Source organism: Mytilus galloprovincialis, chromosome 7 (assembly GCF_965363235.1).
Source record: "Mytilus galloprovincialis chromosome 7, xbMytGall1.hap1.1, whole genome shotgun sequence".
Lineage (NCBI taxonomy): Eukaryota > Metazoa > Mollusca > Bivalvia > Mytilida > Mytilidae > Mytilus > Mytilus galloprovincialis.
Genome location: NC_134844.1, coordinates 53899545 through 53927421, shown reverse-complemented (window position 1 = coordinate 53927421; position 27877 = coordinate 53899545). Strand labels below are relative to the sequence as shown.

Genomic DNA, 27877 nt, shown 5'->3' with positions numbered 1-27877 from the left:
TATTGCCTTCAATAATAAAATAATTCGAAAAATTAATCAGGAATAACCTTTATATTTTGATTTATATTATTGATATAAATCATAACATCGTGTTATTCCTGATTTATTTTTCGAATAACTTCATTTAGGTGTTGAGAAACTTTGGTGACCCCACAGTTTAAGTGTCTTTAACAAGTACATAGTGAGCAGTGGTCGTTACAGACAAACGTTCACATAATCTGTCCCAGTCAATGGGATAATTTAGGACATCAATCAATGGCCACAGCCACACTGTTTTGAATATGATTCTATTCTACAGAAATATTCTGGCTCTGTAATTCACGGTTGATGATCTTTCAAATGAAAATCAGCAAATATGAGTTTGTTTTGATATTTTGGGTCTTTCATGAAGTGCATTGTTATCTCATATGATCCTTCTTTTCCTACAAAATATTTACTTTTCTTTCTTTTCTTTCATCTTTTGTTTCCACTCTTGTAGGAGGGGGTGTATCTTTAGGGTCCTGAAAGAGAGAAAAAGGCTATTAACACAATAGCAACAACTAGTATAACAACTGAACAGTTTTCCTATCAAAGGTCAGTGGTTTTCTCAAGGCAATTCGGCTTCCTCAACCAATAACAACTGACAAAATAGCTGGCCTAAAACAAGGTATCAAGTGACAAAATAGCTGGCCTAAAACAAAGTATCAAGTGACAAAATAGCTGGCCTAAAACAAGGTATCAAGTGACAAAATAGCTGGCCTAAAACAAGGTATCAAGTGACAAAATAGCTGGCCTAAAACAAGGTATCAAGTGACAAAATAGCTGGCCTTAAACAAGGTATCAAGTGACAAAATAGCTGGCCTAAAACAAGGTATCAAGTGACAAAATAGCTGGCCTAAAACAAGGTATCAAGTGACAAAATAGCTGGCCTTAAACAAGGTATCAAGTGACAAAATAGCTGGCCTTAAACAAGGTATCAAGTGACAAAATAGCTGGCCTTAAACAAGGTATCAAGTGACAAAATAGCTGGCCTTAAACAAGGTATCAAGTGACAAAAAAATGGGATAAAAAGATTATTTCTTTACATCAGATTTACCCGAAGGAATATGCACCCCATTCAAATAAACAAATTAAATATTTCAACAAAATTTTTTTTTTTAAATTACATCAGATATCTAATTTTTAGTCTAAATACTTTTCAACCATATCTCATAATTTGTTAAAAATAATCTTGAATTACATGTTCTATGCAAATCCTCCCACTAAAATTTAACATCCTGACCAGTTATATGTATCCTGTTATAATATTAAACATCACACACAACTAAAATGGTAAAGTTACATCTAATACATGCCTTTACCTTATAAAATTTACATGTGTAAATATCACACCATATTTATATTCAAACTTTCACAATGTCAATGCGTTATAAGGTATGTAAAATTTTAATGAATGCTTCTTTGTAATGTGAACGTTGCATATTTTATGTGCATACATAAACTCTCTTTTACTACTTATGCAGATAAGGTCAAAATTTTACTTTCCTATTTTTTATACATGTATGTAAAGTTTATCATTATCATTTGATCTAAGAAGAGGATAGAACTAAATCTATTCTACAAGTTCAACTGATGAGAAATGCTAGAATTTTCATTACGTTGAAGCTTATTATTCCATTAGCTTAATAACTTTTGCAAGTGCAAAACAATTTCACTTTTTCTTTATGTAAACAGATTAAAAAACAGTACATGTTGTCTAAAAATAGAACCCTAAAGGGTTCCTCTTTTCTTCTATTCCCACATGCAAATGCTTTCACTTGTATCAATAATGCTCCAGTTACAAGTATGTTCAAGATGTTGAATGTTACATACTTGTACAAATTTCCTACACCATTAAATTTGTGTCTTTTCTTAAAAGGGCCATACAGTGCATTAGTATTTTGTCTAAAAATAGACTTTATATATAATGAGAAACATGTATTACCCTTAAAGTGTTATCATAAAATATTTAGGCAGTTCCTCTCTTAACTAGTCAGAAAACTTATCTACATGACTGTCATTTATGGCTTTCTATGCTGACCAAAGAAGTGTTCTTATCATGCTTTCAGATGTGAATCCAAACAAAATGTATTTAGGTTTATGGTTTTCTTATTTACAAAAATAGAGTAGGTAGGTGGAATTATTTCAAACTTCTTTTTAAAGTATAAATGGAGACAATTTGCAATTTTGTCTTGACTCACTTACCAAAATAACAGTAAACTATAACAAAGGCATTTTTAGGCATACAAAAAAGTATTGTGGTAGAGAAAGCCAACCTGAAACACAAGTACTGTGTATTTTCGACTGATAAGATCTTCGAGTAACAATAAAGATGGAGAATAGCAATAAAAAGCTGTGTTCCTACTTGGGATGTCAGAAGCACCATAAGTATACATTGCTGCCAACTCATGACTATTGTCTTGTCACCTCTATACAGTTATAAATACAGCTATAAACTTTGGTTGCATATATAGCATGTGTTGTTCTATGGTTATGTGATTAGCAATGTATGAGTTTTTAATAGCTCAATGCACATTTGTCATGGTTGAATGTAATACATTGTACATAGTGACTTAGAGCTGTTATTTTTCTCCTTTTGATGGTTTCATATTTTTCATGTCTGTGTCAGAATAGCTGACTATATGGTATGGGTTTTTTCTCATTGTTGAAGGGAGTAGTTTAGCTATAACTGTATATTACTTCCTCGTCATATGAACTGTGGTCTCATTAGTAATCATATCACATCGCCCCCATGTTGATATTTAGAGTCATATAATCTCTTTTATTGCTTTTAAAAGTTATATACATGTAAATAATATTTGTTCTCCCCAGGCCGATATGATGCTGCGGTGCGTGCTGAAGCACTTCCAAAATATTTTCCCGTTGATCCTGCAGCGTCATAATTAGCCGCTGTACCATAATACTTGATCCCACAGCTTGTCAATTTTCACATTTTCATTATAAATGTTGGTTAAAATTGTCAAGTTGCTGATCTATTAGCTATAAGAAGGTTGATCTTTCAGCCTACTCTGAATATAAAATCTTTTTTTGAATCAACAATTATGCAAAAGTACATATGTTTTGCATATGTACTAGGGTGGAAAAAAATTGTCCTCTTGGGTTAAGTACTCAAATGATAATTTGGAATCTTTGCCAAGATTCTCAATTCTTCAGACAGCACACCTTTTGAAATTCAAGGAAAGATCTCAGGCTATATATCACATATACTAAACATTCATTTTTTTTACACAATCTATTAATATCACAATAGAAATAAATAATTTCCCAAGCTGTATAAACAATTTTTGCTATTTTGCCAATGTACTGAGTCAAAATAGGCACAAAATCATAATGTAAGCAATTAAACAATACCGAAGTAATATTTAATGTTTGAAGATGAATGTTGTACCAGCTTAACCTTATAGTGCAGTTTATAAACTTCTTTGATGTGGACCTTTCTTGAGGTAGTCAATTTCTTACCAGGTAAAGATTGTTAACATTTAAATGGCATAAAATTTTGAATTAAACTTTTGAAATTTTTAAATTTCTCAAGCATTGTGTTTTAATGGATTTAAATTTAGCCTGAAACCTGAAACATCTCAAGCTTAATAAAGGGTAAGAAACTTTGAAAATTGACAGAGCATGAACATGTTCGTTCATATTATGTCTCTCTTTAAAAAAAAAAACCACCCATGGATGTACATGTATGTAACTGGTATACAATTCGGTCAAATTTTTACGAGAATTTGTTTACATTCCTCAGTATAATGTTTACAAAAACATTTTAAAGCCTTAAATATTTTAAAGCAGGAAAGATGAGGATGCTAAGCACAATAAAATAATTGACTTTATTTACTTTCAATTACTACACTACTAGGTAACTTGTTGACTGTTAACATATTTAAAAATGTGGACTATACACTGTATATTTAAAAATATTGATGAGCTATACATTATACATGAGAATTTAACATGTGTATACAAACTTGTATATACTGTAAGGCTCAGTGTAAAATGGTTTAATTGAAGCATGTTTAATCAGTAAACAATGAACTTGGGCTTTTATTATAAGTTAAAAAAAAATCACAGCATATGATACCGTGTGGTAGTAAATTAATAAACAAAAACAATAAAATACTCAACTATGTAAACACAAAACCTGAAACAATCCCGCGAGTCAGCTTTAGAATCTAATTCTTGACAATAGTCAATACAGATCTGACAAAATGTCTCTTGGATTCTTTATGATCAATTGATTGGCCTGGCAATTCTCTGTTTGATAACAGCTAAGAAAAAACAATTTCTTTCATAAATTTACAAGATATTGAATACCTAATAATCAATAACTTCTGATAACTTTGCACACACAATTCTAAGCACACAGGCGTACTCTATCATACTTAAAAACAATCTCTCACTTGCGACCAAAAAATGTCAAGTAGAGTTAAACATGATGACAGGATAGGAAGCATTTTCACTTTTGTAATCAACAAAATTGTTGTTTTTTCTTCCTTAGCCTAAAGATCTAGATGCTGTAGAATCTCAAAGGATAGAAAGACAACAGGCCGCCAAAAGAATAAGGCGAAGCAAATCGGCACCAAATAGTGGCAGGTCATGCTCTGTGTCAGATTCGTCGAAAGGCGGTCAGGGTACAGGCGAGGAAACTAAGTCAGCATGTCTTCCAAACATATTCAAGATGCAGCAAAAAAACAGTGACAAACACAAAGACCAAAACAATCAACAGGACCAAATAACAACACCACCGATATCTTCTCCCGATTCAAATCCTCCACCATATCAAGACTCATTACAATATATTAACTGCGATCCTGCAAGTAACAACCTAGCAAATGTTCCAGTGAATAAATGTCACAAGGATGAATGGTCAGACACAAAGGATGAGACAACAGTTCCTTTACTGGAAAAAATACAAAATAACAAGTAAGTCTATCTATATGTATATATAAACATCTGAAACTTAACATAGACATTGTAACTTTATACATGTACGGATGTACGGTCACTGCCTGAGGAAATGTGTCTCAGGAAATTCAATATATATATATATATATGATACATGTAGTTTAATACATGAAGAATTATATAAAGTAAAACTAAATAGGACAAGTTTATGTTTATACTTTTACAGATATGTTTATTGTAAACCTGATATAACAATTTGTTAAAAACACTTGATGTTTTTTTCCTTTATTTTCATTTTGGGAGGGGAGGGCATATAAATGACCAAAATTGTCTGAGATTAGTATAAAAAATTTTTTTACTCTATATTTTGCTTCAATAATTAAATTCAAAACATTCCAAGGCTGTAACTAATTTCTGATTTAAATACAAAATTTTTAAACAGTCTTAAAATTCAACTTGACTTGTGATCTCTACATTTACATATTTAAGTTCATTTTTGTTGTTGGGTTGCAGTACTGAATTTTTGTTACCCCAATTCTATTTTTACTACAAAAAGCTACAAAGTATTTATTATTTGCATATTGTTAGGGATAATACCATAATAGTCATAAAACATGTATAGAACACAAGTCCATTTTTTTAAAACAAATAATGCCAAATACATGTAATACACAAGTCCAATATTTCTATAATAAATAATGTCATATATAATACACAAGTCTAACCTCATTCAACAATATGTTGTATCTTTCTAAAAGTTAATTGTCAATATACAATCAATATTCAACATTTGTCACATTGTGCTTGTTATTTGAGATAGGGCATCAGTAACATCAATAACTAGCCACATATCCAAACCACATGTCAATTCAAATTAATAAAATAATACATAATTTTCAAATATGATATTTTGTTAAATATGATATTTTGTTAATAAAAATCAGGATAAATTAAAAAAAACAACCATATAGATATAAAGAAAAAGAAATTGAGACCTATAAATTAAGTTGAGACCTATAGATGAATATACTAATTTCTTTCTCTGGCCAAAAATATAATATTAATGGACAATGATGGATACGTGCCTGTTTCCATCATAACTTTGTTTACTTATGTCATATATTAGAGGTGGTTTTGTGTATCTAGATAATTAACAACTGATGTTTGTACATCACCCTCTATACTTTCCCAATCAATACACTGTTTTATCCACTGATCATTGTTTACAATTTGCTCCTAGTGTCTAAACAAGTAAGAGCTGGATTTCTATCGCAGAATCCAGATCCACTTTCCTATGATTTCTGTACGCAGTGTAACTATTTAGCTTATTACACCTAGCTATAGTACAGGTAAACGCTAGTATTGGATTACACATCTAAAATCATCCTGCTTTTCAGAAATCAATTTCCATCTATTTTGTGACACTAGTGTAGCGTATTCTAGATTTAAGTTATGGAGGCCAATTCATTGATTGAAAGGATTTTTTCCAATTTGTGTAATGTAAAGTAAACTTGGATTATCTTTAAGGAAATTATCTATTTTTGGAATTATATGAAAAATTCAGTTGCCATTGGTGACATGAATGGCTTAATTGCATTTCAGAATCTGGCTTCATATGTGTAACTTGATTTGTAAGTCTTTGACGCTTGTACATTGTATGTGTGTCATGGATTAAATTATGTTAACACATTGATGTGTGAATTATTCATAATGAACTGCCTAAGCTCCACCAATTGATTCAGATTCAATGGAAAGGCTTTAAGATGCACATGTGTGTTTATTTACATTTGGTATTAAAAGGAATTATTTAAGAATGATTTACTTAACAATGCCTTTATCTGCAATTGGCATTACTGTGATTTTTGGGGGAAATCGTGATTGAAACTACAAGAATTGACTTCTTAATACACACAATTATCAAAGAGCTTACGATGGACTGGGGTTACGAACCAAAAACTGGACATATCTTATATTTTCTAAAGCAGAATTAGTAAACAATGGCAACTTTAGTGTCAGCCATTTTGGAAACATTGTAAGTTTGTTTATCTATTTAAAACATTATCTATTGTACTTAATTATATTTATATTTTACCTCAAACTCATTAAGAAACTGTGCAACTCCACCATAACTTAACCTCTTCTTTTCGAAACCCAATTTGTCCGCCGGTGGTAAGTATGGGACAGGATCCCTGGCAGCAAAAAGAGCCAGCAAGTTTGGAGGTAAGAAAGCAGTCATTTTGTTCAAGTATCTCTCAGTAACTTGTCTTTAAAATCTTCAACAGCCTCTATCGACCCTCATTCAAATACACAGCGGTAAATGTAAAACGCCAATTTGTCTTCTCTGACCAACACATGCAATTTACCACGTCCCTAAATAACCCGATTGAGACGTCTGTTCTTCGTTGCTTTGTACTATGCCGATAAATGACGTACCACAGGGAATAAGGTGAAGTATTATCCTCGCAGTGAATTAATATTTTAACGCAAGTTTTCTTATCAAGAGAAGAAATATGTAGTATTCTAGAATGTCAAAGCTTATTGACTTTATATGCTTTGTGCCATAGGAAGAATAAACTGTTAATGGTAATTTAATATTCACTGCATAAAGCACCTGTTAGTCGATAGCCAAAGTTGTTTGTAAACGGGATTGTGATTGGTTAATCGATCAAAGTCTCAACTCTCTATCATATACTCAATGGGTTCATGTCAACGTAAGATCAACAGTAAATTGTAGCGATTCAGGGTGATATTTTTGCATGAGAAATGGTTTGTTAATTTATTGAACCCTACTCATCATGTTTATAAAACAGCAACGCTTAATTACATGCAACAAACTATGAAAAAAAGTGCAAAATGGACAGTGAAAAAGTGACATTGACTTGAGATTGTTTTATGCAGACGATAATCTTAGTTTGGAAAGAACATGTACTTTTAAGAAAGTGTGTTTAAGAAATTATGCTTTGACATCAGTGCCAATGATTTACTCTCAAAGGGAATTTTATGATTATAACATTTGCAAACGTGATCACAATCTTAGCACAGTTTTCTTTTTGACAACTTATACTAGTTTAGAACTGTACAAAATAGGCTTTGGCATTGAGTCAAGAAATTAAAAATTGCTTTAACAACTGTTCTATAGCACACAATGGAAATGATTAAACAGCTTACAAATAGGAAAATTAATTTGTGATTTTAATAACTGGAATATATTTATTCATGAAAAGATGACATGAACAAAACTAAATGTTGTAAGTAGGGCTTACATTTATATGCAAAATGGAGGTGGCTATGATGAGCTTAGAACAAGGTAATGGTGGGCCTAATTGTAATTACCAGCGTCAAAATCATGTTCTTCCCAATTCCAGGTCTTATCCAAAGCCAACCGATGATGTCGATGGTATGGGGCCCAGTGATATGGCAGGTAGTGACTATGAGTGCAGTGAACGAGTGGTAATCAATGTAAGTGGTCTACGATTTGAAACACAATTACGGACTTTAAACCAATTCCCAGAGACATTACTAGGGAATCCACAGAAACGAAATAGATACTATGATCCACTAAGAAATGAATACTTTTTTGATCGGAACCGACCAAGTTTTGATGCAGTGTTATATTATTACCAAAGTGGTGGGCGTTTAAGAAGGCCAGTAAATGTTCCATTAGATGTTTTCTCAGAGGAAATTAAATTTTATGAACTAGGAGATGATGCTATTCAAAAGTATAGGGAGGATGAAGGATTTATCAAGGAAGAAGAAAAACCATTACCTACAAATATATTCCAGAGACGAGTTTGGCTGTTGTTTGAATATCCAGAAAGTTCAACTTCAGCCAGGCTAATTGCAATATTCTCAGTGGTTGTTATTTTAATGTCAATTGTGATCTTTTGCTTAGAAACATTACCAGAATTCAAAAAGTATCGATATTTGAACAAAACTAGTGAAACTGGCAATTCCACAACACCATCGATTGAGGAAGATGATATTCCTCAGTTTAATGAACCTTTTTTCATTATAGAAACCTGCTGCATTATTTGGTTCACTTTTGAGCTTTTAGTTAGATATGCTTCCTGTCCTGGAAAATTAGGATTCTTTAAAAATGTAATGAATCTTATAGATATTGTGGCAATCATTCCATATTTTATCACTCTAGGTACCGTAATTGCCGATGAAGGTAAATCGAACAACCAGGCCATGTCTCTTGCTATCCTTAGAGTGATAAGATTAGTAAGAGTGTTTAGGATATTTAAATTATCAAGACATTCAAAGGGACTACAAATATTAGGACAGACTTTAAGAGCCAGTATGCGAGAATTGGGATTGCTCATTTTCTTCCTCTTCATTGGAGTTATATTGTTTTCTAGTGCAGTGTATTTTGCAGAGGCAGATGCTGAAAGTACGCATTTCCATAGTATACCTGATGCCTTCTGGTGGGCGGTTGTAACTATGACAACCGTCGGCTACGGTGACATGCGACCGATAGGAGTTTGGGGAAAGCTTGTAGGTTCATTATGTGCCATCGCTGGTGTACTAACAATTGCATTACCCGTGCCTGTGATTGTTTCAAACTTCAACTACTTTTATCATAGAGAGGCAGAGAATGATGATAAAACGAACTACCATCATGTACAAAGTTGTCCAAACTACTCAAATAGCAAGAAAAGTTCAATTGCCTCTAGCGGTTCAGAAAATATTATGGAAATGGAGGAAGGCAGTAGTTTTATTAATGTGAATAGTGACAGATCGAAAGAAAACCACACTAACAAGGTAAACAACCCTTCTAGTATGAATAACTTAAGCATTGAGACTGATGTATGACAAAAACTGTTACAACATTAGAACTTTTTACTCATCAAGTTGTTTGTAACTGGGAATTTAACTGTGTTTTGACTGAAGTTGACACTTTCCTTGCATTTTATTATATTATATCCTATAATATTTATTAAGATTCATTTTGAATTTCTCAACTCCAAAAGTCTTTCATCTTCGCACCAATCATTAAAGCACCTGCAATTTGTATTTTTATCTTTGGAATTATGAACACCTTCCATACTAGATGGATTCATGACAGCTTTCCATTATAACACAACTAAAACCAGAAATCATAGCGTTAATACACACGAAAAGGTATACATCAAATACATGTAACAAGGATCAGTGTTTATTTATATGAAGATATTCAAAAATAGTGAGGGCTAGGATACAAAATTCAGTGATAAAAAACTTTACATTTCCAATTCTGATTATTCTATAGATGGTCATGGATTTATTCTACTTCTGTGATTATAAATGAAGATTTGTGCTAACTAATGAAGAATTTCCAAATTAACTTTCATTCTATTATAAGTGGTTGTTAGAAGTAAACCAAAACACGGCAGTTGTCGAGAAAGATGATGGAATGGCTGACAGAAACAAAGAAAGAGACTCAGACAGAAATGATTGAAGCTCAAACTGGTGGACAGATTGCTGACAAAGGTAAGATGATTATACTTAATTAGAAGGTTTAAAAAAAAATACAAACAGAAAGAAAATGGAGGACTTTTTTTAAAAGGATAATATTTGAAGAAAACAGAATTGCCAAAATATTTGAACCGCTTGCAGAGTTACCATAGATACATTGTGGTTGCTGCTTTGTCTTTAATTAGAGGACCATCAAACTGCCAATGATTTTTTATTGGTGTAGTTTTGAGAAAATTTTACTTTCCACTTGCATTTATGAGCCGACAAAACAAAAATCTATTAGCAATATAATTTTATCATCACTTTTAAATCTGTGATCATAATTATATATATTTCTTGCTACATCTATACACTTTAATGTAACATGTGTAAGGTAGTTCAGAATCATTACAAAGAATTATTACTACATATATTTCATGAATATGCTTATAATTATCACAAAATATCTGTACATGTATATAATGTACATCAATTACATACAGTACATGCAGGTGCTGCAGTTATGGCTCTGAACTAAAGTCGACTGTGTATTGTGGTTATTTATCACTAATGAAGAAACTAATTAACCCACATACAACAGGGAGAACCTATTAATCAATACTGTTATAATAATACATGTAGTTCGTAGTGATGGGGGTAGAAAATAGAACAATTTCTACCAAGGTCCTAGAAAATTGGGCATGTAAAAACAAAATTATATTGAACAGTGAATGAGAGATTATTTTGGGTGTTGCAGTGAATTTTTTTTGTCTGTTATCTTAGAGATATTTTTGGTTAAAACGTAAGGTTTCATCATATTTCATTTGTCTGAAATTTTCCTGAAGCCAGTACATTTGTATAACACATGATAAATGCTGACTCCTAGTGCAGGGGTTGATATGTAATAACTAACTATGTAACATGGTCCCTGAAAATCTGATAGCTTTTACACAAATTCTACTGCAAGTTAAATTATCTTGGGTGTTGCAGTGATTTTTATTTAGCTCTTATCATTATACTTTATTTTTTGTTTACACTGTAAAGTTCCATCATATTTTGTCAGTACTTTTTCTGGAGCCAGTATAAAAACACATGATAAAAGGTCAATCAGAAAGAAATAAAGTCAAGGCCATATGAATGAAGGATTTGAAATGCATGTAGACTCTTAAGTTATAAAATATATAAACATAGTACATATATCCTGGCATAATTTTCTTTAAACATTTAGCTGCAATATCTCAGAGGTCATGATATTGAGGCCACAATTAAAAATATTTTGGTTTGTCCAAACCCTACCCAAGGTTGAGACAGTGGGTAGGTAGGTAGGCATTTTCTTTTTTTTTTTTTTTAAAGAAATTTACGTATCGGATGTTTATTAGTCTTCATGCCTATCTGATTAAAAAAAAAACTTCTTCAAATCAGGACAATAAAAGAATTTGAGTAGGCAGCTTTTTTCTGGGTAGGTAGGGTTTGGGCAAACAAACCTATTCTTTTTTATGGCCTGATAGATTTGTAAAGGTACTCTCAAAAAATGCTTGACAGAGGTACATGAAACTTGATGTATTTATCACCATCTTGTCAGTATAATCATGTGATGTGCAGCAATTTGGTCACTGCGGCTTATATAATGTCATTTTCTGATGTTGATTTATTTCATTTGATTCCATTGTATTCAGTTTTATATAACGTTTTTACTGTTGAAATATGCTGATTTATACATTTAAACTAGTCTTTAGTTGTATTTAAACTATTTCAAATGCTTTCTTAATAGCGTCACACTTGAATTCAATACTTTTATAATGGCTGTATTGATGTATATACTGGTGGGTTGAAATTGTGTGTAAGCCTGATCCTTTATAATATAAATAAATACTCTGTTTGAGTGAACTTATTTTGAAACAGATTTTATAATCCTTGTCAAACACTCAATTGTTACTTGCATTTTCAAATAAAAATGCATTAAGTCTTTGTGACTTATATATACATGATATATATATATATATTTGAATTTGAAAAAAATTACTAGTACTTGTATTGTTAGTTTTACTTTTAATTAGAAGTCATTCAAGTATCAGAGCTTGACTAATTTCAAATTGACAATAAAGGTTTGAATTGAAAGTTAAGTTTAATTCATAAATATATCTCAAGAGATACATGAATGCTTAAATAAATTATAAAAAACTGGTCATGCACAGAGCCGAGATAAATCTTTTTAACCTATTATATAAATGATGTGGGAGCTCATAAAGTTAGACTCCCTAGACTTAAGACTCTAGAAGTTTTGGGGTCACTCTAGCATTAATGTTTCAGAGCAACATGTTTGAAAGAAACTGGAGTAAAAGATATTTGTCCTGTGAATTATGAAGAACTGCTGCGAGACATTGATACGCTTGCTTAATCAGTGCGCAAGAAAAAGAAGTTCATTCCCTGGGCATGATAAAATATGTATTTAATAGTGGTTTGTGTTTAGACCATTTTCTACTACGTCTTAGTCTATGATCTTTGTAGCAGTATTATTGTTGGTTCAAATAATAACAGTCAAGTGATAAAAATCATAAAGAATTCATGGACACTAGAAATAATCATGATGATTTTCTAAATAATTTCTAACCTTGAATTGCCATACAAAAGAGTTTCATGAGTTAACGAGCAGCATTAATGCAAGCATGAAATGTCAAATGAAAATACTTATTCATTTTAAGTTAAGGATTTCAATCATGCTAGTTTTAAATTAAAACCTTTTAATACTGTTAGCAATGGAATAAATCTTGATACAAATTCCATAAATGAACTGTTAATCATGTTTATTAAACACTTTTTAAGGCCAAATAATTTACCATCATCTTGATGTATTTCCAATATAGTTTGTAATGCTATGATTTAGAACAGTATGAATGAAATGGAATTTGAAAAGCCCATCTGTTCATTGTAAAATTTATATGTTTTGATTTTTGTTGTTTGCAGTTCTAAGCCTCTGATGCTATTTTAAAAGTGCAATCTAGATGTAGAGTTATTATTTAAAATTTAACCTTTATTAGAACATTACAGTACAGTAGGATTAATTTCCTTACTCCACCCATTGCTCACACTTGAGTGACTCCAAGTCACAATTTGTAAAAGTAAAACATTTTTAGGTCAAAGTATGGTCTTCAACAGGGAGCCTTGGCTCACACCGAAATCAAGCTATAAAGGGCGCCAAAAATGTACATTGAAAATTAGGTTAGTTTGTAAGGTTTCATCCTTAATTTTACCAATTTTCAACAAAAATAGATTGAAGATAATTGTTGTTTTGAAATCTGTATTTAACCCCCACCACACATTTCTGTTCATAACTTTTGGACTTTCTAAGTACTGATAATAAGAAAAAGTTTGAATTAAGTGTTATTTGAGTTGAAAAACATCAAAATTAATTTTTAATGTATTGCCAGGCAGGCATCACATCATAGAACCATATAACACAGGATATCTTAAGCAGGGAACCAGCTATAGTTAGTTTATAAATATATTTACATGTTTAAAACTTTATGCGTTTATTTTATTTTTAATTTTTCAATTGAATCTTTTGTCCTTGAAAATATAATTTTTAAGCTTTTGCAACATTGAGCTATTTCATGCATATTAAAATTGCAAAAAAAAAAGCAGATCTGGGTAAAATTAGATAATCATTGATTTTATATTGTAAAATTTTATAGATTTTTTTTTTTATTCTGTGTCAAAAGACTGTAATACAAGAATTGTATCAATCAACAATCAATGCGATGTTTGGTCATGTCAACACTTGTCATGCTTGTCAAATAAGCAAAAAGAAAAATACCAATTTGATTACGCCAAATCTCCTTTCAAATAATACTGAATTGAGCCAAATTAAAAACATTATGATCTGTATTGAGTCTAAACAGTAAATAATAACACAAACTTTTATTCATCAATCTTAATGAAAATAGACTTTTAGAGATTAATATAGATTGTAAGTGGTAATGATAATAAACAAATACTAAATAGTCTGTACTTATCTAAATTAATATTTTATAATTTTTTTCCCCAGTGCAGAATTGTATTTGTTATGAATTATTGAGAAGTATGATATTGCTTTTTTGTGAGCTAGATCCTTCATAAATAGTCTTTTGTTGTAAGGAGAAATTGATTATGTTTGCTCTGGTAATTCATTTGGCTAGTGGTCAATTTCTATGATGTCATAGGAGCTTACTTAGGTCTAAGCTGGGTCTTAGGTTAGATTATGGTAGGGTTTTAATATTTTTTTAGTCAATAGTAATCCCTTTCTAGATAAATTACATGTAATTATAGTTGTCGAGTTGTAATAATCTGTGGAATTTCACAAAATTTAACAATACAAATAAATTGTAATCCTATAAAACTTGATCAAAGTGAAATATGTTTTTTTCTTGAAGATTATCATAAACAATGTTTTGTTGGAACACATGTTAACCTACAAGCTGCCAAGCATAATAGTTCAAGCATTGTTTGCTGATTTCATCATTTTTGTTTATGTATGTAGTACATGTAGCTACAAGTTTGAAAATGCCATTTTTTATACTAAGTAGTTTATTGTTTAGGAAGACTTACAGCCATAACCTATATTGACTTTCAGGTCATAACCTATATTGACTTTTGGGTCATAATTTAAATTATATATAACCTATTTTGACTTGCAGATCACACTCGTCCGTTTTGGCTTTTCTTTATGTACTTTTTGTTTTGTTCAGCTCTGCAAACATTTTATTAGGCTTTTTAATTTTCCAATATTTAGGCTTGAACATCACTGAAAAGACATTTATTGACACAATGTGCATTTATATGTGCCTCAAAATTGGCACATGCACCTATATTGACTTACTGGTCACAATTTGAAAGACTTCAAGGTCACAACCTTTGACATAAGGTCAGTTAGGTCACAAATGATATTGACTTACCAATCATATCTATGATATTGACTTACGGGTCACAAACCATACTGACTTAAAAATGTATTTTACTTTATTTAAAGTCTGGCTTTATTTCATTTTCTTGGATACTCATCTGGCTTTTCCATATAACTAATAGTTTTTCCTGCAAGATTTTAAATTTTATGCTCCCTTCCTTTCTATTGTTATAACAGCACAAATCAATGATTTTTTACTCAGCGAAGCAGGTTTTTCCTTGACTATTTATACTATAGGTATTATTATATGTGCAGAACATGCAGAACAGAGTGATATTTTTTTTTGTTAAAATATTCTCAAATGTATTACAGAATTCCAATGCAAATATGAAAAATCATTTTTTGATTTTAAAGGAAACCCTATTATACAAGATTGCTTTCGAAGGTGAACCTTCATCCTTTTATAGATATATGGTAATGGCCTCCATCCTTTTATATATAGTGGCCTACATTGCCCTGTTGTCTATGTAGTGGAATTGTTGTATCACTATCTAGTCAATACTGAGGTTGTGAGTTTGAATCCTGCATGGGCCACTGTGCTCGCCACTCCATTCCTAAATGACTGGGATTGTCAGTTTTCCCACTGAAGGAGGTAGTTTTCTCTGGATACGTTAGCTTCCTCCTCCAACAAAAACCATCTGCCATGAAATAGTGTTGAAGGTGGGGTGAAACACCAATCAATCCATCATTTTTAGCTCACCTGGCCTAAAAGGCCAAGTGAGCTTTTCTCATCACTTGACGTCCAGCGTCCGGCGTCGTCCGTCGTCGTCGTTAACTTTTACAAAAATCTTCTCCTCTGAAACTACAGGGCCAAATTAAACCAAACTTGGCCACAATCATCATTTGGGTATCTAGTTTGAAAAATGTGTCCGGTGACCCGGCCAACCATCCAAGATGGCTGCCATGGCTAAAAATAGAACATAGGGGTAAAATGCAGTTTTTGGCTTATAACTCAAAAACTAAAGCATTTAGAGCAAATCTGACATGGGGTCGAATTGTTAAACAGGTGAAGATCTATCTGCCCTGAAATTTTCAGATGAATGGGATAACCCGTTGTTGGGTTGCTGCCCCTGAATTAGTAATTTTAAGGAAATTTTGCTGTTTTTGGTTATCATCTTGAATATTATTATAGATAGAGATAAACAGTAAACAGCAATAATGTTCAGCAAAGTAAGATTTACAAATAAGTCAACATGACTGAAATGGTCAGTTGACCCCTTTAGGAGTTATTGCCCATTATAGTCAATTTTTAACCATTTTTCGTAAATCTTAGTAATCTTTTACAAAAATCTTCTCCTCTGAAACTACTGGGCCAAATTAATCCAAACTTGGCCACAATCATCTTTAGGGTGAGTAGTTTGAAAAATGTGTCTGGTGACCCGGCCATCAAACCAAAATGGCCGCCATGGCTAAAAATAGAACATGGGGTAAAATGCAGTTTTTGGCTTATAACTCAAAACCCAAAGCATTTAGAGCAAATCTGACAGGGTAAAATTGTTTATCAGTTCAAGATCTATCTGCCCTGAAATTTTCAGATGAATTGGACAACCCGTTGTTGGGTTGCTGACCCTGAATTGTTAGTTTTAAGGAAATTTTGCGGTTTTGGTCATTATCTTGAATATTATTATTGATAGAGATAAACTGTAAACAACAATAATGTTCAGCAAAGTAAGATTTACAAATAAGTCAATGTGACCGAAATGGTCAATTGACCCCCTTAGGAGTTATTGTTCTTTATAGTCAATTTTTAACAGTTTTCATAAAATTTGTAAATTTTTACTAACATTTTCCACTGAAACTAATTGGCCAAGTTCATTATAGATAGAGATAATTTTAAGCGTCAAGAATGTTCAGTAAAGTAAGATGTACAAACACATCACCATCACCAAAACACAATTTTGTCATGAATCCATCTGCTTCCTTTAATATTCACATAGACCAAGGTGAGCGACACAGGCTCTTTAGAGCCTCTAGTTTTTATATTATTCTGATACATAAAAGGCATTCATGTTTTACTAAAATTAAGAATGACAAGGCTTCTATCTAGATCATATGTATGCTTATGTGCCTTAAATTTTTTTGTGGAATGTGTATTACTCTGACAAGTATCAATAATATATATTTCTGATCGGTTATAAATGTATTATTAAGTAGAAAAGAAGAGAAAATTGAAGCTAATACACTATGAATTCGTTATCACTACTCTACTTTTTATCAGTAGGGGTTATTATTTATATGTTAACTGGATTTTGGGGAATAATGATATAACTTGATAATTTGGGGGATTGAAGCACTTAAAATGATTGATCATATAGGTAATAGTGAAGCAATCCTTAAATTATGAAATTACAAAGCTTCGTACAAAGGTGGTTGCTGGCATTAGGTACAATAAGAAGACAAATGCTCCTTACACTGCTGAGAATGGGAGGTTTTGTCAGTACATATATTTGTATAAACAGCTAATTGCATGGTTCTAAGGCTTAGTATCAGACAAAGTCTGTGCTGTTCTATAAAGTATACACTTTTACACTCCCAAAATTACAAACAATTTCGTCATTTGTAGATTTTTAGATTTATGTCTAATGATGTACCATTGCAACATGTTTAAAGAGCTATAATTACCAGTCTTATTATGACAAAAACCTTTTAATTAACATCTGATATGAAACATGTAAATTGCAGTTTAGCTTTGGTAGTTGAATAGATATTTGAATTTGGATAGATTTATATAAAAATTTAAGTTTAAGCCATGGTGTTTTCAGTTTATTTTACACTTATTCCTCATATCATGGTATCATTTGCCTCTTTATAAAATTTGGAGATGTCCTCATCAATATGAATGTATTTTTTGGCCCTTGCACATTTAGTCCCCCCCCCCTTCCCCTGGCCCCTGCTGAAACAATTAAAAATTAAATCTGATAGAATTTTTACAAGTGCTTCTGCAACCTTAGACACTGCATAAAGGTTTTGGTTATCTTGTGAATTATATTTATATGATGTTCATGGGGTCAGCAAGACCTTGAGGAAAGTAAATATAAAATGACCATTATATTTATTAGGAATTTCACACTATGTAAGATTTATTCAAATTATTGGCTATGTTAACACTACATGTACCTAATTTGAAATTATACAGTAAGGTAGTTTGATCAAGAGTAAGGACCTTTAAAACCATATTATTTCAAAACAAACCAAGTAAGTATAGAAAAATCAAATTGTTGGAAGTGTTTGTTTGTCTTCAAATAATAATTGAAATTGAACATCAAATTGGCCAGAACATTTAAATTACTAAAATACTTCAAATAGGATATTTTGGCCTTGTTTAAATATTTATTGCATAAGACATGACATGTTCAGTGTTTACAAATTGAACCTACTTCTGTTGAAGTTTAGTTTTAATTAAACATATTTATTTATATTGTATTGGGAAACAAGTTTTGCAACTTATATCAATCCCTTTCCACTTTGCGGGTGCGAGTGCTGCCTTGTAGCGGCATTAGCCTACTTTTTTTTCGAAATCTACAAGGGTGTCTTTAACGTGCAAGAGATATGGCTCTCTCTTAACACGGGTCAGCCATTTATCACCCCCTTCCGACGGACTATCATCTGTTGAAGGATGATAATGTAAAAAGTTGTTGTATAATCACCATCATTCATTATGGGAAATGATAGTCTTCAAAACAATCAGGTCAAACTAAAGGTCATTTGACCGTCGATGTTTAAAATAAGGACACTGAATGAGGTTTTACAGGCCTGCAGTATTGAAAAATTGTGTCTTGACTTTAACATATGTATTAGCCATTGGTGGCCTATGCTGTTGTCTGCTGTTGGTCGGGTTGCTGTCTCTTTGACATAATCCCTATTTCCATTCTCAATTTTATTATAGGACTTGCAACGCAATTTTGATGTGGGAGATATGCATTTGATTTGGAATTATCATTTTTCAAGGTTTATACAACACGTGTACAGTGACATGATAAACTCCAATAAAAACATGCACAGTCATGACAGTAAAATTGATATTCTATGACACTTTTTTTGGTGACAGTCTGACATATCATGTTGCTCTTAACAACTGCATATTAGCTGAGCAAGTGCTCATTGTACATGTAGACCCACATTTTTGCACATCATGCAAGTGATGTTCTTTTTTTTAAACGTTATACTATTAGATCAATTTTTTTCCTTGTTCAATGTTTCCATTCTTCAGAACACCATATCAATTTATTGTTGCTTGCTTAATGTCCAGTGGCAAATATTTCATGCTTATTGAAACAACAAGAGTTAAATACTGTTTATTATATGACCGCATCGTCGTTGTCGTCCGAATACTTTTAGTTTTCGCACTCTAACTTTAGTAAAAGTGAATAGAAATCTATGAAATTTTAACACAAGGTTTATGATCACAAAAGGAAGGTTGGGATTGATTTTGGGAGTTTTGGTCCCAATATTTTAGGAATTAGGGCCCAAAAAGGGCCCAAATAAGCATTTTCTTGGTTTTCGCACTATAACTTTAGTTTAAGTAAATAGAAATCTATGAAATTTTGACACAAGGTTTATGACCACAAAAGGAAGGTTGGGATTAATTTTGGAATGTTTGGTTCCAACAGTTTAGGAATTAGGGGCCAAAAAAGGGCCCAAATAAGCATTATTCTTGGTTTTCGCACAATAACTTTAGAATAAGTAAATAGAAATCAATGAAATGTGAACACAAGGTTTATGACCACAAAAGGAAGGTTGGGATTGATTTGGGAGTTGAGGTCCCAACAGTTTAGGAATTAGGGGCCAAAAAGGGGCCCAAATAAGCATTATTCTTGGTTTTCGCACCATAACTTTAGTATAAGTAAATAGAAATCTATGAAATTTAAACACAAGGTTTATGACCATAAAAGGAAGGTTGGGTTTGATTTTGGGGGTTTTGGTCCCAACAGTTTAGGAATAAGGGGCCCAAAGAGTCCAAAATTAAACTTTGTTTGATTTCATCAAAAATTGAATAATTGGGGTTCTTTGATATGCCGAATCTAACTGTGTATGTAGATTCTTAAGTTTTGGTTCCGTTTTCAAATTGGTCTACATTAAGGTCCAAAGGGTCCAAAATTAAACTTACTTTGATTTTAACAAAAATTGAATCCTTGGGGTTCTTTGATATGCTGAATATAAAAATGTACTTAGATTTTTTATTATTGGTCCAGTTTTCAAGTTGGTCCAAATCGGGGTCCAAAATTAAACTTGTTTGATTTCATCAAAAATTGAATAATTGGGGTTCTTTGATATGCCAAATCTAACTGTGTATGTAGATTCTTAATTTTTGGTCCCGTTTTCAAATTGGTCTACATTAAAGTCCAAATGGTCCAAAATTAAACTAAGTTTGATTTTAACAAAAAATGAATTCTTGGGCTTTTTTGATATGCTGAATCTAAACATGTACTTAGATTTTTGATTATGGACCCAGTTTTCAAGTTGGTTCAAATCAGGATCCAAAATTATTATATTAAGTATTGTGCAATAGCAAGAAATTTTCAATTGCACAGTATTCAGCAATAGCAAGAAATCTTCTATTGCACAGTATTGTGCAATAGCAAGAAATTTTCAATTGCACAGTATTGTGCAATAGCAAGAAATCTTCAATTGCACAGTTTTGTGCAATAGCAAATATTTTCAATTGCACAGTATTGCGCAATAGCAAGAAATATCTAATTGCACAATATTGTGCAATAGCAAGAAATTTTCAATTGGAGTTATCTTTCTTTGTTCAGAATAGTAGTTGAATCAATTTAAATCATTGTTTTATACAATATACAATGTATATTTACTTTTACTAATAGTAGTTGAATCAATTTAAATCATTGTTTTATACAATATACAATGTATATTTACTTTTACTACCAACCAATCTTTACCATTCAGTGATAACAAGCACTTTATTTTACATTTTAATATTTTATGATGTATTTAAGAGTAGTTATTGTTGCAAACTCCATTAGAAATTTGAATTGATATCAGTTTTGGAAAAAGGGAAAGGGGGATGTGAAAAAAAAGGGGGGGGGGGGGTAAATTTTTCTCATTTCAGATTTCATAAATAAAAAGAAAATTTCTTCAAACATTTTTTTGAGGGGATTAATATTCAACAGCATAGTGAATTGCTCAAAGGCAAAAAAAAAAATTTTAAATTCATTAGACCACATTCATTCTGTGTCAGAAACCTATGCTGTGTCAACTATTTAATTTTAGATTTAAATAAGTTTGAAGAAGAAATCTTTAATTGATTTGTAAAATCTTGACATTTGTTTTGTGTAAAAAACCCATATAATGTCAAAAATTTGATCACAATCCAAATTCAGAGCTGTATCATGCTTGAATGTTTTGTCCATACTTGCCCCAACTGTTCAGGGTTCGACCTCTGCGGTCGTATAAAGCTGCGCCCTGCGGAGCATCTGGTTTAATCTGGAAATGAAATTTACACCAACAATGAGAGGTGCTTAATATTATGTTTTAGCTGAAATTCAATACACATTTTCTATTTTAGAATTGCACTTTTAATAATTTAAAAAGTGGCTTTTAAAGTTTTGAATGTGAAAAATATGTAGAAAAGTAATTTGATGATTTTAAGTACGACTTATATAGGGGTTTTGAAAGCCTATACTGAAATTTTAATTTGCTAGAATTTAATTAGTCTGTTTATTTTAATAATTTGATAAAAGAATTAGTCACAATTGTTAACAAAACTCTCAAATTTCAGAATATTTGGTTATATTATATGGGGTAGAGGTCATTACATAACTATTAAAGACAACCTGTCACTAAAAATCAAACGATTTGATTGATTTCTGGTATTGAAATATACACCACTGATAGTGTAAAATATATAGTGTTATAATCTTGATCATCAGGTGTAGTAGTTTAGTTGGTAGGTAGGTAGATTTCATAAGTCAAATACAAAAATAAATAGATAGCATAGAGAAGTTATCAAAGAGCAGAGAAAATCAAAAGCGACAAGTATGATGGGTGTAAACAACAGAATAGATCACACTTATAATACTGACTACTGTTCTACTAAGAAAGTGGTTTTAATCAGAAATAACTGTTATGCTTCAATGAGACTACAACCCAACACTGAAAATACCGGTAACCACAGTGGTTTTAATCAGGAATTTTGAGAGTGGGTTATGCTTAAATGAGACTGCAAACCAACATTACAAATAACCACATCTAGAGTGCAAACTATAGATAGGTGTTTATACAATATGTTAGGCACCAATTTTATTGCCACTTTTGCTCTAACTTGGCTTAGTGATGAGTTGAACCTGTTGATAGTGTAATCTGCAGAAATATACAAGCTTAAAACAGTTAAATGCTCAAATCTTTTGTTCTTACTAATGCTCGCAAGTCTGGTGATTTTGTTTGTCTGATATGTCAAATAAGTATTTTGTTATTCTATTAGTTTATGTGATATTGGTTTTCTTATTGTCGAAGGCCACACAGCGACTTTCAGTTGTTATTTCTGTGTCATTTGGTTTCTTGTGGCGAGTTGTCTCATTTGCATTCATACCAGATATACTTATTTATATAAAGTCCCATTGGTGGCACTCCACTGTTTTCTGCTCTTTGGTTGGGTTGTTGTCTATTTGATACATTCCCCATTTCTATTCTCAGTTTTTTAGAGCCACGCTCAGGAATATCATATGAAATGGAAAATATATTCACTCCATTTGCAACATACCTCTGTGGTGTTGTGGCATTCTCAGCCTACAGTGGATTCCTTATTATTCATTGGATACTAATTTTCATGGATTTAGGTGGTAAAGGAGAACCACAAATTTGAATGTGTCTATAGGGATCTATGCAGACTTTAAAAACCATGAAATCAAATATCCCAGAAAATGCAAGTTTTCCTCAATCCAAGACAATTGCATTTGGTACCCACGAAAATAAATGAAAATACATGGTTTATAATTGAATGTCTATCTACTGTTTTACATAGATCCATTTTTCTCTTCATTCACAAGTAATGTATCATGCTTTGTAATTTGTTTTGATAAAGATTTGTTTTTGTTTAGAGTGTTTGATTAAGATTTGCAGGTGCTAAGACAGATCTCTAAATAACCTGTTATAACAATAATCAAAGGAGGGTTGTTGTGAAGACTAGCATCTATAGTATTCCCATATTTTCTTCTTCCTTTTTTTAAATGTTTAAACAAGCTTTGTAGCATCTGCCTCGATGTTAATTATATATAACAGTTTATCCAGATTACAGCTTTGGTCCATGTTTATCTGTAAAAGATTTTCTGAACTTCCTGGAATAAAACGACCATCCAATTGTGATCAGTTAGTTTAAAATACTGAATAAGGTAATTTTACAATGCTTTTTCAAAAATAAAAACTCCGTTTTAAATTTCGATAGCTTGAAAGCAGCAGATCGTGAAGTCGCAGTTATTAAACTCACATTGGTGTAGATAGTGCAAAAATCACCCAGATAATAAATGTACACAAAACTTTCTAAATTTACCACTTACGTGACTTATATGTAAACTAACAAATTCTAATTTTGCTAAACTTTTATTCCTGGAAGTTTAAAATCTTTGAGGATAGAGTTAAAGGATTCTTACTTTATAGATTCAGTGATCAGGGCCCTTTGAGTCAAAAAACTTAACTCATTACTAGGAGTACAAAATTTGTTCTAGAAACATCAAGTCTAGTCATCTGACTGGTTGTATTGTGACTCTGAGTACATTAATCATGCTCCAAATGTTTATGACCTAAAGGGCTCAGTGTAGATTCAAAAGAGGGACGAAAGATATCAGAGGGACATTCAAACTCATAGATCAAAAATAAACTGACAACACCATATCAAAAAATAAAAAGACAAACAGCAAATAATAGTACAAAAGACACAACATAGAAAACTAAAGAATAAGCAACACAAACCCCACCAAAAACTGGGGGTGATCTCAGGTGCTCCGGAAGAGTAAGGAGATCCTGCTCCACATGTGGCACCCATTGTGTTGCTAATGTTATTATAAATCCAGTAAATAGTCTAATTCGGTAGGTCATTGAGTTTTATGTGTAGTTGTTTCAGTTCAATTGGCTTTGATATTCTAATCAGTAAAAAAATAAGTTGGCTTAAAGTATTTTTCATTCAAATGTAAAAAAAAAAAAGCTTATAAATAGTGTAAGATACTATTGAAATCATAAAATACTTCTACAAAACATTCAAGACATTGATGTTTCTTAATAAATGGAGAATTTTTGGTTTCAGAAGTAAATTTAATAGCAATTTTATAAGAAAATTAATAAATCTAGACAAGTTCTATAAACTATGAAATTTTAATCTCTATATATCACAGGTTATAAATGTTGTTGTTGTTAAGAAGAAGTGCAGATCTAAATATCTACCAATAGTTCAAACAAAATCTTATAGAATCAAAGGACACCATGCTGTTAAGATTCTATTTTGGTATTCCAGTGTTTTGTAGGGCAAAAGGATGAGCAAAAAATAGATGATAACATTGAGATTCTGTTTACATTAAACTTGAATGGCTTTGATTTAGTAGTACTAATCTTTCTAATATTATAGGTTATCTTAGTTGAACAATGGTATATCAGGTCTGTTCAGTGAAAAGGTTTTGTTTTGTGATTTTGTTTTTTTAAACTAAGAAGCAGCAGTTTCTTTTCAGTTCATGGAAATGAAATCTGTTTGAATAATTTCAGTGAGAAGTAATCCTTTTTTTCAACATTTTAAACAATTTTTGTTGGTGCAGATTTACTTTGCTGAATTGAATGTCTTAAAATAGCTCACACATTGTTGTCAATACAAAACCAGCTTTGATGCCCTATTTTCTAGTTATTTAAATGCCTGTACTATGTCAGGAATATGACAGTTGTTTTCCATTGTTTGAGCTTTTGATTTTGACATTTGATAAAGACCTTTCCATTTTGAATTTTCCTTCAGTGTTTTTTTTTTTTAATTTTACCTTTTAGATATAATCTTGAAATTCACTCAAAATGCTAGGGTAATATTGTGAATGTTGTGTTAGATTCAATCATTTTAGTCCGATACTGTCTTAAATGAATTTTATTAGTAAGGTTTAAATTAGATACTGGTTGAAAGAAGAATTATATATACAAGTTACTTGTTAAAAATGAGGAAACCTTGAAATTATTAAAGTTCACTCACTCCCAAATAGAAAAAAAATCTCCCACAAGAAAGTAAAAATCAACATTGATAGATGAATCTAAATTACATTATTTCTATTGTCCATTTTTTATCCTTCATTCTATAGCCATGTGTGTATTAACTGTATCGGATGCACATAATTGGATGTGACATATTAGTCAATGAGAAAAGAGAATGTATATCATAAAATAACAGACAAAGCTGGAGGAATGCATCTGTATCTATTTATTGATGAACGAACATGTAATTTATTTTTATGTCTACACCAAATATATGTTATTGACATTTGTAGATCTGTTGATTTCAGTAATTATAGGATGGAAAATAGACCAGTTTTACTGATGTAGGATAAAGGGGGATTAAAATTATGTGAAAGTGATCTGATTCATGGGTGATTTTACTGTAGACTCTATTACCAAACAGAAACTAGAAATGGGTCAATGAGGGGGTATTGACATCAAGTCAAACCTGATCTAAAGGTCACCTTTATACAGTGAAATCCTGTTTATACAGGTTTATCTCTTTTTATCCTTCTTAATACTGTAATAATACCTTTACAAGTTTAGTTTTCTCTAGTCCTGGGGCTGATGTTCATATGTATAAAATTGAGAAGGGTCCAATCATAATATCAAAAATTTTGGGTCACTCATTGGATGTAAAAATGAGTCCCTGTTAACCCCCTGTATCTCTTTCTACCTGTGAGCCACTGATGATCCCAATTATCTCCTAATATCTGTGAGTCTTTTATGATCCCCAGTTATCTCTTTCTACCTGTGAGTCCCTGATGATCCCAAGAGATGTATTTCTACCTGTGAGTCCCTGATAGTTGCTAGTAATATAAATCTCATTCTACTCACGAGTCTGCTGATCCCCATTTATCTCTTTCTACCTGTGAGTCCCTGATGACCCCCCGTTATCTCATTCTACCTGTAAGTCCCTAGTGATCCCCATTTATCTTTTTCTACCTGTGAGTCCCTGATGACCCCCAGTTATCTCATTCTACCTGTAAGTCCCTAGTGATCCCCATTTATCTCTTTCTACCTGTGAGTCTTTAATTAACTCTGCTTATCTCTGTACCTGTGAGTCCCTGATGATCCCCATATCTCTTTCTACCTGCAGAAATCGTAAATACCAATGAACAGAACAGAATATATTACTAATTGATTACAGATGCTTTCTCTTGTTAATTAATACATGTGTGAACCATGATTCTATTTATAGCTCATTCCCTATAACAATCAGTTGTAGGAACCTTGAACTTGTTTTTATAAGTCACACCCAATGCAATAAAATATTTGGTATAAAGATTGAAAGAAATTGAAAGAAGGGGGACCTTATTGATTTGGATTGATATATATATACATATGTGTAGAAGAGATTATATATGCTCTTGAAGAAATTCTTTAGATTTGGGTAGTCTCATAATACAATGTTAGAAAAACAAAAAAAATATGAATTTTCTTTGTAGGTGTCTTCTTAGCGTCAAATTGTTAGCTATACTAAATTAATTTTTGGTATAGTGTTAAATTGTTAGCTATACTAAATTAATTTTTGGTATAATTTAATATAGCATGTCAGTCTGTTACAAAACAGGGTTCATTAATTCATATCAGATAATAATTTGATTGAAAGAGTGTCTATTAGAGCTGGAAGTTTAACTTCAATTGTTTAATTTCAATTGTTTAAATTATATAAGAATAAAGACTAATTTGACCTTTCTGCACTTACACAAGATCTTTTTTAAAGACTCGATAAAGAACAAAAAACCCAATTCTGATTGAGTTTATAAGAACAAAGTCCAATATTTTAAATATAGCTAAAATGTAATGGACCCATGCAATATTTTAATCATAAAAATGAAGTGTGATTTATTTGACTAGAAATAATATATATCCACCCCCCCCCCCCCCCCCCCCCCCCCCCCCCCCCCCCCCCCCCCCGGTCCAATGGTAAATGGACAAAATAGTGATTATATATTATTATAGAAAAGAACATGTGGTTCATCGCAAAAATGAAACAATCTCTTCACAAGAGACCAAATGAAAGAAATTAACAACTGTAGGTCTTCACCAATGAGCAAAGCCTAAACTGCATCATAAGTCAGCAGTTTGATGATTGATGTGTGTAACATGTTTGTTTTTTAAGTCACATATGTTTGATTGAAATAAGAATAAAATATGCAATATGCTAATGATGCTGTAAATATCTGTAAAACATATTAGTTTGGTACAAATAGGCATTCTTACATAAGATCAAAATTAAACAAAACTGTTGTCAAAGTATTACCATGTCAGTGCATATTGGTTAAATCAAGGAGTTATTTGAATCTGGAATCATTTTAAATTCTGATATATATTGATAAGACATTATGATGATATTTAGAGGAG

The 27877-nt window shown here is 31.6% G+C and overlaps 2 protein-coding genes across 5 annotated transcripts in view; one reads left to right on the top strand and one right to left on the bottom strand.

Annotated features, from left to right (window-relative positions):
* LOC143083286 (U1 small nuclear ribonucleoprotein 70 kDa-like) overlaps nucleotides 1-7463 on the bottom strand; it is a 72164-nt gene extending 64701 nt beyond the window's left edge. The window contains exons 1-2 of the mRNA XM_076259558.1: nucleotides 7034-7463; nucleotides 438-500 (exon numbers count right to left, since the gene is read on the bottom strand). Of these exons, the coding sequence (XP_076115673.1) occupies nucleotides 438-500; nucleotides 7034-7177 (207 nt within the window). The 5' untranslated portion in view covers nucleotides 7178-7463. The remainder of the gene's footprint in view (nucleotides 1-437; nucleotides 501-7033) is intronic.
* LOC143083285 (potassium voltage-gated channel protein Shaker-like) overlaps nucleotides 4586-27877 on the top strand; it is a 49902-nt gene continuing 26610 nt past the window's right edge. The window contains exons 1-3 of one of the 4 annotated variants that reach the window (XM_076259553.1): nucleotides 4586-4959; nucleotides 8307-9705; nucleotides 10286-10413. In XM_076259553.1, coding sequence (XP_076115668.1) covers nucleotides 4715-4959; nucleotides 8307-9705; nucleotides 10286-10381 — 1740 coding nt within the window. In that variant the 5' untranslated portion in view covers nucleotides 4586-4714 and the 3' untranslated portion in view covers nucleotides 10382-10413. Of the gene's footprint in view, nucleotides 4960-6495; nucleotides 6974-7568; nucleotides 7708-8306; nucleotides 9706-10285; nucleotides 10414-27877 lie in introns of those variants that run through there. The other 3 variants (XM_076259554.1, XM_076259555.1, XM_076259556.1) reach the window with 3 other exon arrangements.